General features: G+C 34.4%; 2 protein-coding genes across 2 annotated transcripts; one reads left to right on the top strand and one right to left on the bottom strand.

The window, feature by feature from the left end:
• Positions 1-220: 220 nt before the first annotated feature.
• On the bottom strand, positions 221-4,889 carry NDB3 (NAD(P)H dehydrogenase B3). Its single transcript, XM_047312375.2, has 10 exons — positions 4,689-4,889; positions 3,760-4,015; positions 2,874-3,074; positions 2,424-2,674; positions 1,997-2,219; positions 1,755-1,859; positions 1,084-1,356; positions 872-993; positions 610-729; positions 221-493 (listed from the first exon to the last, which is right to left on the bottom strand). The coding sequence occupies exons 1-10, from the start codon at positions 4,778-4,780 to the stop codon at positions 406-408; spliced, it is 1,731 nt and encodes a 576-aa protein (XP_047168331.2). The 5' UTR covers positions 4,781-4,889; the 3' UTR covers positions 221-405.
• A 9,631-nt stretch (positions 4,890-14,520) lies between these two features.
• On the top strand, positions 14,521-18,296 carry LOC124837091 (putative RNA 3'-terminal phosphate cyclase-like protein). The gene is made up of 9 exons (XM_088103748.1): positions 14,521-14,681; positions 14,758-14,865; positions 15,296-15,373; positions 15,962-16,179; positions 16,292-16,444; positions 16,555-16,733; positions 16,806-16,981; positions 17,104-17,320; positions 17,715-18,296. The coding sequence occupies exons 4-9, from the start codon at positions 15,975-15,977 to the stop codon at positions 17,922-17,924; spliced, it is 1,140 nt and encodes a 379-aa protein (XP_087959874.1). The 5' UTR covers positions 14,521-14,681; positions 14,758-14,865; positions 15,296-15,373; positions 15,962-15,974; the 3' UTR covers positions 17,925-18,296.
• Positions 18,297-19,315: the final 1,019 nt, after the last annotated feature.

The raw sequence follows: 19,315 nt of genomic DNA, 5'->3' as shown, positions 1-19,315 counted from the left end.
CATTCTAACCAAATTCTTTTTGTTTCGTTAAAGTGTCGAGCAGCTCTTTGATCCTGTTAATCACAATATGTTAATAAACATATACAATTTTGTATAAGAATGTAGATGAAATATATATACACACACGCAACTTAATGGACAATTTACACACTTAATTACGAGTCACTAAGCTATTGTTGAGAAAAACCCAGATTATAAAATCAGTCATCAAGAGATTAACGAGTTACTAAGGTATTCTTTTCTATAGCATGCTTAAATACGATTATGTTAACAAATCCCATCTGGATATTCGCCTTGGGTGTCCGTTTGTGTTATTCAAATAATTAGAAGTTGGAAAAAGAATTCGTATACAAATTTCAACTGAAAATTGACAAGGCAACACTTGTGCAGAATATTTAAACTCTTTCATATTTGACTTGAATCTCTCCCAAAAATAAAGCGCCTTGTCCAGTCTGATACTACTAACGCTCTTGTGCGCCAGCTTACTTGCTTGCTGTCAAAACATTGGATGAAGCTTTATTAACTTTATACTCATAATGCATTATGAGTCTTTTTAGTTTTAATTTTTAAAAATATACTATAATATTTAGCAAAAGGAAAACTCATTACCTTGCATAGACGGAATACCACAGCCATTGACTGCTGTGTCCAATTGAAACCCAATCGCCCGGAAGCTGTGCAGCGGTTTGCTCTCCTCCTAGAGGAGCGAATTGACCTAAATGCTTGTACCTTAGGAACAATCAACCACGTAGTAATGAGGAAAACATGGACCAACCAATGAAAAACCTTGAATCATATTCATCCTTTCATTATCATGTCAAGGTACAGAGCCCATAAAACTAAAGCTATTAAATTAAAATGATCATGTTACCTAAAGGGTTTGAAGCGATGGCGCCCTTCTCCCCTGAATCTGATGGGACCCTCTGGATTTTTCTCACACTCTTCCATCCGATTAAAGCACTGGGCCAGGTAGGTGCCTTGCTGAGATGCGACCTGATTTGCGGTTTAAGAAACCTGACGTCATATCATTAAAGAAACATAAGCAGAAAATGGAATACAACTTTCAGATAACATGATGTGCACCTGCGCTGTAGCAGGAAGAAATTTCATCTGAGAATCCACTTTAGAGAGTGCGGTTTTGAGTTCTTCGATATTCAGTTCAATAGATTCTTTTTCAACATCTCCCTTGGACTCTTTCAACAAATCAGCAAGGTCGTGCATCTGGTTACTCTTTAGATATAGCCCCACCTGAGGGTATCTCTCACAGATGTCATCCAATACCTCCTGAAATTCCTTGACAGTAAGAGTTCCTGAATTGTCCTTGTCAGCCTTCTTAAATATTGCCGCAATATCTTCCTAAAATGCCAAAACCCAATATATTGATCAAAAACAGGAAAAAAAAATAATCTGAATTCCAATAGTGTCATTCGGTCCCAGATTGTCGATATGTTTAGCTTAATGCAACATTCAGCTAGCTTGGTAAGGCAAGAAGTAGAACTATTAACCAAGATGTGTGATAAGTGTATGAACAACATAATAAATATTTTACTATTTCATCAAAATTAAATAAATTTATTAATCTAATGGAAGACAATGAAGAAACTAAAAACAAATTCAGTTGTAATGTTACAGACTTTACAGTATGGATACGAACAATTCTCTGTAAGAATAGCATATAGCCGTGTTGCACACAGCTGAAAACATGCAGTAGTAACAATGTTCAATATTAATTAAATGAAGGATGGAGAATATACCATGACTTTTCGCTGGTTTATTGTAGCACAGTCACCAAGTGCATACACGTTGCTAGTTGATTCAACTCTCAACCACTCATCAGTAGCTATGGCCCGTCTATTAGTCTGTTCAGGATAATCAATTTCAAGTAAATAAAATAAATGAAAATTTTATTTGGTGAAAAATAAATAAAACTAACCGAGAAACATGATTTGGAATATTAATCAGAACAACTAATATGGAAAATTTCCCAATGACACACCTGACCAATTTGTGACATAAAATCTTTTATAAATGGACGAGTGCCGATACCAGTTGACCAGACAGCCATTCCATATGGGATTGTGGTAATTTCTCCTCCATTTTTCATTTCCTTAGTAGAAATTTCTTTATCAGAAACCTTCACAACCATGGACCCTGTTTTGACATCAATACCATCTCTTCTAAACTTGTCTTCAGCGAAAGTAGTGATTCTTTTGTCAAACCTGAAAAAGAGCTCAATAATGAAAATGTATATGCTCATAGTAAGCTCTTATTTTAAACAATAGAACCGCAAAACCACCAACCTGCATAGTAGAATCGATGATTGAATCTAATACTGCGCTACTCATAAACACAAATAAGGGACTAGAAAGCATCATTAAACAAGTTATGAGCAAGGAGAGGTGTAATGAGAGTTTGACGCTTACATGCTCAAAATATGATCTCCAGCCTCCAGAAGCGTAATTTTAACTAAATCTTTTATCCCAGGGTATAAGTTGACCAAATCCTCAGTGACAAAGTCATGTAGTGAGGCTGCAAACTCAACTCCAGTTGGACCACCTCCAACAATAGCAAAGTGAAGAATTCTCTTCTTTTCTTCCTCACTTAAACTTGGCAAACTTGCTCTCTCGAAGCAGTCAATAACGGTTCTTCTAATCTTCTGCGCATCTTCAACTTCCTGCACAGTATACACACATGTCCATAAGATAACAAAAAGCCACAAACATGTCATCTGCAAAATTTATATCCATCACACCTGAGACATCATTGGATTTTCCCACGTCTCCTCAGAACTTCTTTTTTCCCTTTTAGAGAAAAAAATTACACCAAAATACATGATAATATGATGCACAATAATGAAGTGATAAAAAAGTTACCTTCAAGAAATGGCAATTCTCAGTCACTCCCGGAGTATTAAATGTGTTGACATTTGCTCCTACGGCTATGATTAGGTAGTCATAGTCCACCACAAATTCTTCTTTCTCGTTGTTACTTATATTAGACCGACAGTATACCTTCCTGTTTGCTGAGTCAATCTTAAGACATTCTGCTTCACTGAATTGAATGTCCACCATTTTCTGCGTGGATGATAGATAACAAGGAGTTAAGCCAAATTCTATTCTGGCAATCTAATTACCAGAATATGTATCTCCTAGTGGTAAGTAGCATTTCGTTATCAATCTAATATATGTTTTCATTCACTACGCGGTGCAATCTCATAAATGGGATCCAGATAAACCCATTCTTAAATAAAACAGAAATTCATTGTTTCAACTTAGACCTGATCCATGACATGAGAACAAACCTCTGTTTCACGGAAAATATAACACAGTGGATGCAAGCTCGTTACCATATAGTTCCCATAGTGCTTATTGTACATACAACATGAGATCGACAAATCCAACAATTTATGATTAACTGTTAACAGTAATCAACCATTGCAAATAACGTCACAGGTAAATGGCATGAAATTGTTACAAGTACATAAGTCAATAAATCAAAAACATTTTTTTAATCTAATAATATTATTCATGTAATTAAAAGTAATAATTACTTTAAAATAAGCTTTCTATTTTTAATTGATAGAAAAATCATTAAAGGAAAAAGAGGAGTTATCTTATCAAGTCCAACTGACAGGACAACTACAACTTATTCCCAAGTATCCTTAAAAATTAATCAGCAGTTACATGACAAAAGTAACAACCCCTAAAATGAATATTATGAAATAGGAAGCAAGTGTGTTATTTTTCATTTGATTATCACCTTCCGAAAAATATTGCGGACAGGTTCGACAATGCTGCGGGCTTCCACGGTGCCGCAGGTAACACTGGGCAGCAAAGGAGTGAATGCAAAGTAATTGCGAGGAGAGACCACATGAACCTCATATCTGGGATTGTTCAGATTCTTCAAGAAACTCGTGCCAGCCCACCCTGTTCCCAGCACCACTACCTTTTTTTTCTCCGGCACCGCCGCTTCAGATGCCCCTACAGCCTCTCCGTAAGCCAGAACCCCTCCACCACTGCATCAACCAAACCATTATCCTCTTCACACATCACACAAATATGCAGTGCTATTTGTATATATTTTATTAAAATCCATTCCATCGCAACTGTCTCTAAATTATAATCTTTCTAGTAACATTATTAATTTTAATATATGATAATTATTTTAATACCGTATTTAACCGAATGTGTCAAAATTCAGAAATTATTAGTGAATTCAGACCACGGCCCTAAATTCCCGCATGCTAAATCAAGATTTTCAATTTACAAGAAAAAGTTTGCATGTTCAATAGAATGAGAAGATTATTACATCATAATATAAACAATGCAATAGTTTCTTATCACAGTTAATCACAACTTTCATCTTGGCACATCAGAACACATTATACATGTTTCTAAACCGGGTGTATATAATTAAATTGTAGAATATAAGTGTGTCAACTCTACCATTGTGCATAAGCCTTCACAGGTTTATGAACTCATGTAATACCTATATATTAAAAGTAAGTTGCAAGTTGACTACAGAATAAAGTTGGAAACAGAGGATCGGATAAAAATTTTGAAGATATTTTTGCCTTCAAATGTTGTTTTATATTGCAATACAGATCTGATTTGCAAGATAAGTGAAAAGGAAATTGTGTTGGTGGAAAAGAAGAAAGTGAAGTATGGGAAGTTTGAAGTTGATGGTACCTTAGGGTGGTGCAGAGAATCAGAAGCTTGAAGTTGGAACCATGGTCATGGAAAGCTCTGGAAACTCGCTCGAAGAAAGTGAAACTCCACATTTTTTGTTGGAAATGAATTGTTAATTGAAATGAATTGGGTCAAAGAGAATAAGAGAAGAGAAAGAGAGAGACAGTTATAACACAGGAACAGCGTGAATTATAGGCTGATACTTTCCCTGGTCACCCCGCCTTCTACTTTTCTTTTTTTTTCTTTTTTAATTTAAATGAAACCAAACAAAGAAGATTAAAAAAATAAAGTAGGTGAAGTTCTAAGGTAGCAGCCATCAGATTCATGTATAAATGGAGGAATATCTTAATACCACTATTATGTCTTTATATCAATTATTCTATTTTCTTTATATTATACTGTATTCACTTTTTAAAATTATATAATAAAAAATAAAAAATAAAAAAAGTAATATTATTAAATTTTAGAAAAATATATTTATAAAAGATAGTAAACTTTTTTTATAATTTTACTAGACTATCTTTTATGATAGAAAAATATATTAAAAATGAGTCATTCTCCCTGCACCTCACCACCCTCGTCCTGCACCTCCAAAAAAAATTATAATTCAAAAGTGTACCCCTTGTCACTCAACGAAGAGAGAGAAAAATATTGTGGTTAAAAAGTTTAGTAAAACTTTAAACCCTAAAACTTTAACTCCTCTTCTTCTTCCTCCGCATCTCACTCTCTGCCGCATCTCACTCCCTGCCGCATCTCACACAGCAGTCAAACCCTACACCTACACCCCCTCCTTCCTCCTTCTTTTTCTCTCCGTCCTTTGTCTCTGCCATCCCACGGTGCTTTGCTCGCGTTCCTCGTTTGTTTTCCTCACAGATCTGAGCCGGTTCGGTTCGTGGGTCGTGTTCGGAGAGCTAGCTGGAGAAAGGATCAGAACCAAGGATAAACGCAGTTCGAACTGCGGTAAGCACAAACCGTAGTTCGATCTGCGGCACACATATAACCGGGGCACACCGGACTTCGATCTGCGGCAGCAAGAGGCCGGACTTCGATCTGCGGCAGCAAGGGGCCAGACTTCGATCTGCGGCACCGGACTTCGATCTGCAGAGGCCTTTTTTGAGACTTAGTTTTTTAATATTGGTTATGATATTTTTTTTTCAATTGTTTATTTTTTTTTCAAATATTTTTTTTTTCAATTGTTTATAACCAACAAATATTTTTGTGGTTGGGAGTTAGGAAAATGGTTGGAGGTTAAAAAAATTAAATTCATTAATTAACGTTTTGACTTTTTATTAAATGAAGGGCAAACAGGTAAATTTGGGGGTGCAGGATGAGGTGAGGGAGGTGTAGGAAGATTCACTCTAAACACAATTACTATCATATCTTTATGTACTCATTTTTAAATATTTATAAATTATTTAAATTTTAAAATCAATAACTAAAATGATAAAATTAGAAAAATAAAACATATATAATTATAAATATAACTATAGATAAAATAAATTTTAGTTATTGAAATAAAAATATTATAAATAATATTATACAGATAATTTTTTTATTATGATAGTTATTTAAATTTAAAAATTGGTTGACAAAAGAGTAATTAATTATGGTATAATAAATAATTATTTAAATTCAAAAAAGTAATAATTAAAATGATAAAACTGAAAAGTATTTTTTATTACGAATTATTATTTAATTTTAAAAAATAATAATTAAGAGTGTAAAATTAGAAAAACAAACAAACAAATATATATATATATATATATATATATATATATATATATATATATATTATGGCTTTGTAAAAGTAATATTAAGAAATTTATGTAACGGTTAAAATAAAAAAGTATAAATATATTAATAATCTTTACCTTCAGCTCATAAATAATATAGAATTTTTAGCTCACAAAAACAATGATTAAAACTCTAACTTATATATTCATAAACAACTTCAAATTTTATTTTATCTACTATACAACTTTATCTACATTATTCACACATTATATATAAATTGCATCCAGTAATAGTAATTTACTCCAACCTATTTTACCAAGACAGTATATGTGTAAGTTACTAACTTCTCTACATGAGAAAAACAATAAATAAAATATTTACAATTTATGAATTAATTTTAAGGAAAGGGGAAAGATGATTGTTTTAAAAAATGAACCGAATAGATCACCGATCTTTAGTTTATGATTTGATTATTACAAGATGTTAGACTAAAAAATAGGCAGCCAAGAGAGGGAGCAGGTGTCACATGACACACGTGTGCGGTTTATGCTTCCTACCCTCTTTTATTTTATTTTAATAAAAAAATATTTTAATTTTGATGATCAATTCATCAAGGTTTAGATCATTTGACAGAGTGGTCCAACTCTGTACAATAATTCCTTTATTCTATTTCCTTACATAATGTGATCCTGATGTATGACTCAGATTTATAACATTACTTAATGAGATTGTATTCTATTTATTTTAAGTGGCACTTCTTTTAGTACATATTTTAAAGATTGTTTTTTATTATAAAAATATTACAATATCTAATTTTTATATATTCTTTATACTTTAGTTATTTACAATGTAAAAAACTAATTTATTTGGTTTTTGCACTCCTATAATTTTTCCTCGCACTCTTATAATTACGTATTGTTTCGATGGAATTTGTTAGACTGAGACACTAACCTTCGACTTGTGTGTTCCGCTTGTACGTTCCAGTTCAGATCGATGAGTTGTTCCTTTGGACATGAGGGGGAGGTACCTGCAAAAGGCACTCCGATGCTTAAGTTATGAGCGGTTTAATGGATTGGACTATATTTTATTATCATAGTTCGCTGTCCCTTTACCTAGGCATTAACTCTATATTTATAGGGTTTATAGCAATCAAGCTCATTAATTCATATTTGATATGGCAATAAATCCAATAATACTTGCTAACATACCTGTTATCCATTAATATCATATTCTTGTGCAATATGACCTGTCAATCAGTCATAAATAGCGTATATTTGCATTTAATATGACCATTAAACGTATTAATTGGCCATTAATGATATTTACCTTTCCTGATTGGTGTATCTGACAGTCGATCGGTCACTAGGTATAGTACATTAAGTCCCTCAAGTCCGAGTTAACCGTGCGGCTTTAGCCGAGGTTAACTACAGGACTTATGAGTTTGAGGTAGGTTGTTGTATCTTTTTGGGTCGAACGGTTTCACGTATTGAATCTTTGTCATTTATACTATACAGCTGACTAGCTGCATACTTGACGCTTAGTCCTTGTTATCAGAGCTTCCTGGTTGATGAGAGTGTAAACGCTCGGTCTTTGTCTTCAATCTTGACGAGAGGGATTTACCTCTCGGGCAAGAGGGATTTACCTCTTGATCTTTAACTTCAACGAGAGGAGTTTACCTCTCGGCCGAGTGGGATTTACCACTCGGTCTTTGTCTTCAATCTTGACGAGAGGGATTTACCTCTCGGCCAAGAGGGATTTACCTCTTGGTCTTTAACTTCAACGAGAGGAGTTTACCTCTCGGCCGAGTGGGATTTACCGCTCGGTCTTTGTCTTCAATCTTGACGAGAGGGATTTACCTCTTGGCCAAAGGGATTTACCTCTTGGTCTTTAACTTCAACGAGAGGAGTTTACCTCTCGGCCGAGTGGGATTTACCGCTCGGTCTTTGTCTTCATTCTTGACAAGAGGGATTTACCTCTTGGCCAAGAGGGATTTACCTCTTGGTCTTTAACTTCAAACTCTTCTTGAGAGACTTCGTCATCGAATACGAGCTTTAACAAAGTTAGCAACCAGTGACTGAGCATGAATTACTAGGCTTAATTTATTCCGTAATGAAAACATAAGACAAGAACAAGAGTCTAAATCAAATGAAATTGAATTTAAACATGACATTGATAAAGTTTTGGATGCTTCTCCTCAGTTGATAAATCCACGGACCGTTCACGATGACGACTTGGACTGCGGCTATAGCTCCGCCTTCGCTCGTCCTTCCTATATGTCCACTCGGGACTTCTTTGCAAATATCCTTCCCTAGGGAGGCTTCTTGTTTCCTTTACAAACCTACGGAGGTGTCCCGCCCGAACGAGACTCTATATTTCCATTTTTAGTGTGATGTAGTCTTTTGTAGTGTGTCCATGATTCTGATGGTACCGGTAACTCTTCCTTTCATCTGCGTTCTTTGGAGATGGTTTCCTTCAAAGTGTGAGAAGTTTCGCGTTTAGGGCTTCTTCAAGAACTTTTCCCTTAGGTGCATTGAGGGCGGTATAATGGTGAAACTTGAACGTTCGGGGAAGCTCCCCACTTTTATCATTGCTGCCGAACGGTCGCTTGTCGTCCCTTCTACTCCCGCCTACATCAGCCTCTTGTTGCCGCTTCCTTTGTGACAATCGCATATCCTCCATACGGATGAACTTAGTTGCTCTCTCTTGGAGCTCTTCCATCGTTTTTGGTGGTCGTGCATACAATTTTTCAGCAAAGTATCCTAGCCTTAAGCATGTAGGCAAATTGTTAATGATAAAAGAGTGATTGACCTCTTTAACTCGTCGTGCAGTTTCAGTATACCTTTTCATAAAGGCCTTCAAAGTTTCCCCTTTCTCTTATTTAGTATTTACCAATTCTGTCGGTGTTATCTCCTGTTTTCGATTGGAGGCGTATTGCCTTCTAAAGAGGGTTTCCACAGTGGTGAAGCAATCCACTGTGTTTGGAGGAAGAGTGTTGTACCATTCCAATGCCTCTTCCTTGAGTGATAATGAGAAGGCTCTGCACATAACCGGATCGCTATTTGTATAGAATGACATTGCATTATCGAACGTCCTTAGGTGATCATCCAGATCAGTTGAACCATCATATTTATCCAATGCGGCGGAGTTTTTCCTAGCATTGGAGTTTGCATGATGGTCACCGTAAAGGGAAGTAATGATAAACTGGTAGGTCGAGCGGTCTGCGGGGGTGTTGGTTCCCTTCTACCCTGACCGTTCGGGTTGACGTGATTATGGCTTGCTTCGTTGTCATTCTCTCGATTTGACGCGGACCGCTCGGGAGGAACCCGTTCGGCCCTTAGCGCCGCCATCTCCTGTGCATGCCTCCGCTGCATCTCTTGTTGTGCATGCGCCTGCGCTTGTATGGTCTACGCTTGTGCCTCAATCTGGGCTTGTAACTCTTTGATTAAATCTCTAGTGCTCTGCTCTTCCATATTTCTTGTGGTTACCATTGGGTATCTTCAGCTTGCTCTCGGCCCCACAGTGGGCACCAAAATGTTTCGGTGGGGTTTGTGAGACCGAGACACAGCCTTCGACTTGTGTGTTCCGCTTGTACGTTCCAGTTTAGATTGATGAGTTGTCCCTTTGGGCAGGAGGGGGAGGTACCTACAAAAGACACTCTGACGCTCAAGTTAGGAGCGGTTTAATGAATTGGACTATATTTTATTATCATAGGTCATTGTCCCTTTACTTGGGCATTAACTCTATATTTATAGGGTTTATAACAATTAAGCTCATTAATTCATATTTAATATGTCACTAAATCCTATAATACTTGCTAACATACATGCTAATTGTCCATTAATATCATATTCTTGTGTAATATGACCTCTCAATCAGTCATAAATAGCATATATTCGCATTTAATATGGTCATTAAACGTATTAATTGACCATTAATGATATTTACCTTTCCTGATTGGTGTATCTGACAGTCGGTCGGTCACTAGGTATAATACACATATTCTGAACAAATTTTCAAAACAATATTTTCTAAAAATATTTGAATCTTTTTCTAATATTATGAGTGCAGCTAGTAGATGTGAGAGTGCAGCTAGGACTTAAAAGCACGAATAATATGCAGATCGATATTGTTTTATATTCAAATTTACTTGTTTTTTATTCAATAACAGTCCTGAAACTTCTGATACACTATTATGAACTATTTGCAAAATCTCTAAATCGACTTCATCTGTGTTATGGTGCTAAAGATATGAGGTCATTCAGCTATGACCTTGTTTTTAGAGGCTGTAAATCTGTCTCTCCCTCACGTATTGAGCGGCACACGGTTTGTTTCCATAACAGGAGACACCTCATTTTCATGTTAAGGAAGAGTTCATAAATCTAATTCTAAAAAAAATTAATTAATTATTCATCAACAATATCGAAACCATTAAAGAAAATCAGGTTCACAGAATTTATGTACCTAAAAGAATAAAATATTTCGTCATTTGATTTGTTTAAGCAAAAAGTTAGTATCTTCTAGCTATTTGTAGATGTGCTAGTTCAACAACTCCACAATCATATATGTCATATGTGTGTAAGTTTCTGAACAACAATAATTAAGACACGGGGATGGATGTAACACTCATATTAACAAAGATAGTGCATCCAACTAGATGTAACAAATATATTCGGGCAGCGTACTCTCATTGTTGTGGCTCACACACTCATCATAGATGTTTCTTAGCTAGCTCAGTCTCACTTTTAAAACACGTGCTTCTGTGCTCTCAACACCAACCCTCCCACGATCCATGCTTACAAGCTATAACTTCTCGATATTATAAAATTGTTCTATAACCGAGAGGTGCTACAACAACGACATTTCATCTAGTGTCACCGAAATCTCACCCACAGAGAGATTAAAAGTGTAAGTGTTATCTCTCAGCGAATGCCAACAATTAACCCTTGTTGGCGTAGTCATACCAAATATCGACGAAAGGCATCAAATCAAAATTCAACACAAATTGTTGAATTCTCTTGTCTTATGGTCCAAATCTATTTAACTTTTTACATTGAGAGATTAACTTATATTTCCTCAATCCTACACAATAACATTTATTATAAATTTTATTGAAAATAAACAATAGCCATTAAAATTCAAGTTTTGCATTAACTTAGCTCTTCCATAAGACATAAGTAACATGTTCACCATAATGGGTCAATAGGAAAGTATCTGTTAGATCTCCTGTAAATTTTTGACAAAAGTGACAAGAATCAAAGGTGCATCTACTTATTGGGGAAAGAGTTCTTCATAGGGTGAAGGGAGGAGAAGATCTAAAGCTTCAGTGAAGAAGCTGATATTGGTGTTCATGTAGAGGAACATCCAGTTGAGCAGCATCATGTTAAAGAGGAAAAGTATGAAAACGTTCCTCAAGTAAAAGAGGAAGTTGGTGGATTTGTAGGAGGCCTACATGATACTTCCCTACTGATGCATTATGTTGAACATGTTGCTTATGCCTTATGGTAGAGTCAATTTAGTGCAAAACTTGAATTTTAATAACTATTGTTTAGTTTCAATAAATTTTATATTAAATATTATTGTTCCATGGTGAGAAGATAGTATAATTCTTATAGACAGTCTAAGATGACCTTATATCGATTAGCAATTGCATAGTCAATGTCTAATATAGTCATCTACTTGTTTACATTAGATTGGAAGGAATAAAAGAAAGTGTTACGAAAGAAGAAGAAAAGAAATAATAAAAACTACTTCAATATAAGAACATGTATTGCTGATTGTGACTTGATTAGCAAAGAACTCATCAGTTCTTCTAGTGGATCATAGTTTTCGACTAGTATTGTGTATTCATCACGTCATTAACTAATTTCTTTGTAGAGGTCATGTCAGATAAAAGGTCATGACTCTTCCTCCAACCCTAATGATGCAGTAATACATCTATACCCACAATGACCATCAACCATGACATCAACAATATCGACAATGTAGAGGTGACATATAGGAGGAAACTACTCTATCACGGGTACTCTCCTTTGCACAAATTTTGCCTTTGATTGTAATTGTTTTTTTAGATGAAGATTCATTTGTTAAGTGCAAGGCATCTACGTGCACAAAATATGTCGGCTCATGCTTTGTAGACCTGTTCGTTGAAGTTTACTCTTTTGTGTATCCTTTGTTTTCACTGTATGAAATGGAGGTACCATAAATGTCATTACAGGATAAGCAATGTCAAGTAACTTTTGCTTAATGGTGACTTTACCTCCTATGTCAACCTCATTGAATTGTTCCTAAAACATATGAAGTTCATGTTCAATGGATAACTCTGGTTAGGATTCATTTAATTCAATATTTGAAAAACTTATTCTCCTCCACATTATACGAATTTCAGCCAAAAAGATTACCCGATGGTCATATCGTGCTAATTCATAAGCACAAGGCTCATATGAATTGGTCAATACACCTACTGTAATGAATGTAGTTATCATGATCCAACATCATCATAAACTGTTGCAATTCAATTCTCGACCCTCTCAATGATCGTTTGCACACACACCTTGCATTATAGATTTGTTTAATCGTTGTGACATTACGATCATTAATTTCTTTTAAACTTGATAAAATATTTACAGATGTAACTTGAGTCTTAGTCATATCAGTAAGTAATGATTGTTCACTGAGATTTAACCTCCCAGCAAAAGAGTGGCTAATTAAACTTTTAGCCAAATCCTAGTTGTGACATATGACTTTTAAGAATTATTTGTCACCATTAGAAGATTTGCCCTTTAACTGAAAAGGACAATCACATTTTCGAGTGTTGTATATAGTAGACTACACATCAGGTTTTTATTTCCTATACTTTCCACCTCTTTCACATCCAAGCAAGACAAATTGTCTTCCTTCCTCGTTCACTAGTAACTTTGTCGGATCTTATAGTTATCACAACAAAACCAAGATTATGTGCAATCCTTCTAGTCCATTGAATTAAGTCGTCATGAGAGGGAAATATTTCATTTGTTTAAAATTATTTGTTAAATCTCCTTCCGCCACTTCATTTATGAAAAATGAAAAATCTGATATAAAACAAAAATTTACTTGAGAATCCATACCATAAAGATATTCTTCCATTTTAAACAATATTCACCTATATCATAATATGCACCCGTTACTATCAAACATCATTGATAATAATATAATAATTAAATAATATTAATATGAAAAATCACCTAAAAAGTTATTCACAAATCTAAAATAATAAAACTTTTAATTACTAACAATTCATTACATTAATAATAAATTGAAATTAAAAAGAAACGTAAAATACTAAAAATTTAAAAATAATAATCGAAGTCCTTAAACGGATTTCAAAATTCGTTGAAAGCCTTCAAAATATCTATTAATAGATTTCAAAATTCATTTATGTCTTCAACGAATTTCAAAATTCGTTAGTTTTTTCAACGGATTTCAAAATCCGTTGAAGCCTGCAATTTAAACATCATACACCTATTAACGCGATTATCTTTCTCTACTTCTCTATGAGACGATCACAAATCGTGGGACCATGACCTCCCTCTACCACCAAAGATGAAATGAGGCCTCCTACACACTCACTTTTCACCACAAACACAACAAATTCTGAATCACAAACACAACCACACTCGAAGAGAAAAAATAGTGAATAAAAACAAGTGAACAAGAAGATTTAATAATGAACAATGATAGGAAGAGCACAAGGTGCAGTTATACAAAGAAGTCAATAAATATGAAAGTGGTTAGGATAGAATAAATGAACTTTTTTCCAACTTTATTTATTTATTTTTTAAAATTAACCGGGAATATTTAGGGAAAGTAGAGGTGTTGAGAGAAATTAGTGGAGGTGCAGATAGAAACGTCCACTTTGTAATTAATCACTCCACGTAGGAGTGGGCCAAAAATGTTATTGGTCCAATCTTATCCTCTTCTACACTAATTTAGTCTATTAAAAATCCATTTAATTAAATATAATTTTTATTTTTGATCTATATTTAATATTTTTTTCTAATCAGGTTTTTATTTTAGTTGTATAAATTTTAAAAGTTGAAAAATCCAAATTATATTCATATCAAAATTATCTGTACCCTAAACCTAATTTCAAGCACCACAACCCCAAACCTTCTTCACTATTCTCTGTTTTAAGATTTTGAGATAAACCCTAAACCTTCTTCACTATTTCTTCTTTTTGATTCACTCGAAATTTCAGTGGTCAACCAAAGATAAATCTAATTGGTAATCTTAAATCTTTAATATATGTTTATGTATGTGTTTCTCTTTCCATTCATTCTTTTGTTGGAATTTGTTTCAGAAAACGCACGTTGTTGCCACTATTGCGCTGGTGGGTGTGGTGGGGTTCGCCGGAGATTAAGATCGAGGCTAGTGCACTGCGTGTTAGGAAGGTTGTTGTTGTTACAAGGTATGTTTCGTTCTTTCACCGTTAGAAACTCCTGTATCTGGGGCTGACATGAACTTGCTTGATATTACCAGCATCATTAAGAAGCTTAATCGAGATGGATGAATAGAACTTGCTTGATATTACAAATTTAGCGTGTCACAAACCAACTGATATTAGTAATGGATGAAAGTTGCATCCTGATGCTACTTGAGTGAGATGATTATACAATAACTAAATGGAGCTCTAAAGTATTCAGAACATTGTATAAGATACTGAATGCCTCCTGCTTCTAAATGGGGACATGGATGCTGATATTTTAGAAGCACTTTTCTCGTAGTTCAATCTATAAATAATAACTTTTTTCTTTTCTTTTTGAAGCTTTGTCTAATTGTACCTTCTACAATTAAACCGATGATTAACAGATATGGATTAAAAATATGGTGTATTTTAGGTGATGATAAACTCTTTACCCTGATATCTTCGTGGCAAAGTGAAAGCAAGCACCAGACCACCTCACACTGTGCTAAAGGTTTGTAACTAAGTTAGCTTGCTGTCCAACTCTAGTGTCTTCAAATAATTGCTGTGAAGTTAAACTACATGTTTGTTGCTTTAAATCAAGTGTTTCCCTCATGTCCAATCAATTAAGCTTTTATCTACTACCATAAACATTTTTAAAGACTTTATCTGATTTCATATTTAATGTTCTGGCACACAATAGTCTCTAGGACTTAAAGCAAGAATAATATGCAGATCGATCTTGTTTTATATTCAAATTTACTTGTTTTTTATTCAATAAGAATTAGTGCTGAATAACAGTCCTAAAACTTCTGATACATTGTTATGAACTAATGGCAAAATCTTAAAATCAAGTTCATTTCTGTTATGGTGCACATGAAAACTAAGGGGGTGGAGAAAAAAAATTCTCTGCTTTATTTTATGTTTTTTCAATACCAACAGGGTGCCTATAGTTATTAGGGCCTGGGCTTTAGTTATAAAATCAAAGCCCAAATCTCTCCGATAAACCCAAGGGCAAGTCCCTCTATGTAGGATTTATCATCTACTTTCTCCGTTCTGCATTCCTTTTGGGGTATCAAAATCTGCAGCTTCAACTACGCAGGTGTTTGCATAGAATGGGGAAAACGGCATACAAGAGGTTGCTGGGAAGCCAGAGCTTCCGGCAACGCCTTCTTCTTGCTACTCTCTCTTCAACTCCCATTCTCATTGAAGACATTCGTGGTGACGAGACATGGCCAGGTCTCCGCAACCACGAGATTTCGCTTCTCCGTCTCTTCGAAACTGTCTGCGATGATTGCCACGTAGAAATCAACGAAACTGGTATTTTTTTTTAATTTCGTTTTATTTTTATTTTTCAATCAGGTTTAGTTGCAGTAACACAACCACCACCACAACCAGAGGATTGCTTATTCATTTTATTTGGGTTGAACAGGTACCAAATTAAAGTACAAACCTGGAACTATTATCGGTGGCAGGCAACACAGTGCGCACGATTGTGGCGTCTCGCGCTCCATTGGCTATTTTTTGGAGCCACTCATTGTGTTGTGTTTGTTTGCCAAACATCCCCTCACAATTAGGCTCAAAGGTATAGTAGTTATAATAATTAGATTCTATTTTGAAACCTATCTCTGAAGGACCATTTACAAGATATTTTGATGGTTTAAATTATAACGTTTTTTGAATATTGTTTATCAGGAATTACAAATGATTCTAAGGATCCATCGGTTGATACCTTCAAGTCTACTGCTTTACCCATATTGAAGCGCTTTGGAGTTCCCTCTGAAGGCATGGAGCTTAAAATAGAGAGTCGTGGATTACCTCCCAATGGTGGTGGCGAAGTTATTTTATCACTTCCTGTTGTTCAGAGTCTATCTGTAAGTTTCTGATTCTTTTGATGATTTCGATTATTTAAACTTTGTTGTTATCTTATATTTTCTTCCTGGCAGGCTGTTAGTTGGATTGATGAAGGTTTTGTGAAGAAAATTAGAGGAACTACCTTTTCAACCAGAGTGTCTGTTCAGTTTGAAAATAGCATGATTAAAGCTACCCGTGGAATAATCAATCCACTGGTTTCTGATGTGCACATTTTCTCTGATCACAGATCAGGTCCTCAGGCTGGAAAGTATGATTCCTTCCACTCAGTGGAATTTGTTAAATATTGAATTTCAATTTTGGAAATATATTGGTAGTAATTGGGTAAGTCATAGTATTGTAACTCCTTTTGTTGGGCATTCTCTCGTTCAGTTCGCCTGGCTATGGGATTTCTCTTGTTGCGGAAACAACTTCTGGTTGCTTCATCTCTGCAGACACCGCCGTTTCTCATGCGAGGGATGATGATACTTCTAGTCTTGCAGATGACGTAAAAGGAGACCTGATGCCTCCAGAGGATATTGGTGTGGCGACTGCCAATTCTTTACTTGGTGAGATAGGTCAAAGTGGGGTGGTAGATTCAACACACCAGGTTAGTATGTAGGCAGTTTCTTTCTTCCCTTTTAACGTTTTTATATCAAGTGATAGGTACTGGTATTAAACGCGTAGAAATATGGACAGAAACTTCTTACTGATATGGAAGTTTTGATTCTAGTCGACTGATGGTAATAGATAGAATGTAGAAGTAGACTCCTACAATAGAGAGAAAAAGATATGGAACCTAAAAAAAGTAAAGAAAATGCATCAGGAATGCACTCTCCCAGGAAGTGTGCTGACTCAAATGTTATGGTGCTAGAATACGTAGCTACTAGTTAAATTTTATTGTCTTGCACGTGGGTTTGTAGGGCTCGTGTATATGATGAAGTTTAATTCCTTTTTGGAATTTTGGATTCCCCTAATATTTTTTTTATTGTTTTGGTTTATAGGGCTTGCTTTTTCTTCTTTGTGCACTATGCCCTCAAGATGTTTCAAAGGTTCGCGTTGGAAAACTTTCCCAGCACGGGGTTGAAACTCTGAGAAATATAAGGGATTTTCTAAATTTGAAGTTCATTATCAAACCAGAGCCGAACTCACAGTCAGTTTTTCTCAAGTGTGTTGGTTATGGCATGAAGAACCTTTCTCGAAAGGTATCATAAAGTCGTTCAATAGTGTTATAAATCCAAAATACCAAGTCTGAAAGAATTATAATTTTGAAGCCTGGAAAAGATCTTATATAAGATTCAAATTAATTTTAAAACCTTCATCATGTTAAGTGTTCTATAAAATTTGAGTCTTAAATTAATATCTCCTTGTCAATACAATGATTGGATAGGAGATGCTGTAAGATGTTTCGATTGTAGCAAAAGAATGTCCTTTTTTGTTGTGTAATCGATCTTCTATGAAATTGGTTTAGAGCTAGTACATTTAGTTAGAATTGATTCGTGACCAGTTGGATTTCATGCTTTGTATTGACTACATTTCAAGCTAAATGAGAGCATTCAATCAAATTTCTTTACCTGTTTTATTTATAGCATGATTCCTTATTTATTTGAACTCTACTATGGATTACAGCATGGCATTAGAGATCACCAGACTTAAAAACACGTGAATGCAGTGCAAAAGAAAATATCTTTTATGTAGTAATTTTTTTATTTTTCTATTAAAATATTGACATGTTATTTTGTAAATTTCTTGAATAATTTTTAAATATTTTATTTACTTGAAATCTTTATTCTTTTAAGAGAAGACTCGTTATTTAATATTTTAAGTATTTTAGCTATATTTCTTGTCCCATTGCTATTACTTGTGAAAGTCACCTGAGATTATCTCCATTATCTATTTTATTAAGCTAACATTTTATACTAAAATTAATTATAGTAATAAATTATGTGAAAGGGTTTGGATCTCATTCCCTTAGAAGGTAGTTAATATGTTTGGAGTAAGTATTTAATTGGATTTCAAAATCTCATTAACACAACTTTTACCAATTCAATAAAGCTCATCTCTTTTAATGCATCTCAATTTCCTTCATCACATTAGGCTGGAACAAGTGTCTCTCTACATATTTACTCAGTCTGGTTCATATCCTTGCCTTTGGTGAACATAATTACAAAATTTTAACTTTTTAATTAGATAAAGTATTTTAATCATTCGTAAATATAAAAAAATATTTTAGTGTCTAATAATTCAAAAACATTACCTAGTGATTTTTTAATGGATGTTAGTTGAAATTATTTTTCAGTCAAAATTTATTAATATTTTTATATTTAATGCAATCAAAATTTTTTTTAATTTACATTAATTAAGATTATTTTTAATTCACATTTACCATAAATATTTTGTTGTCATATGTTAAGTTATCTTTTAATAATATTGATTAATATTTTTTTTGGCTAACGTATCAACCAATGTAGGCTGAAAATCTTTCTTGAGTGACTAATAAAAAATAATTTTAATAACGGTGGATTGAAAGTTTTTCTTATCAACATTTTAATGACTTTGGATAAAAAATAATACATAACACAAGTGACATTGACAAAACAATCTC

The sequence above is a fragment of the Vigna umbellata genome, chromosome 1 (genome assembly GCF_029865625.1).
Source record: "Vigna umbellata cultivar VRB3 chromosome 1, Vumbellata_1.0, whole genome shotgun sequence".
Classification (NCBI taxonomy): Eukaryota; Viridiplantae; Streptophyta; class Magnoliopsida; order Fabales; family Fabaceae; genus Vigna; species Vigna umbellata.
This window is presented reverse-complemented; position numbering and strand designations above follow the sequence as displayed.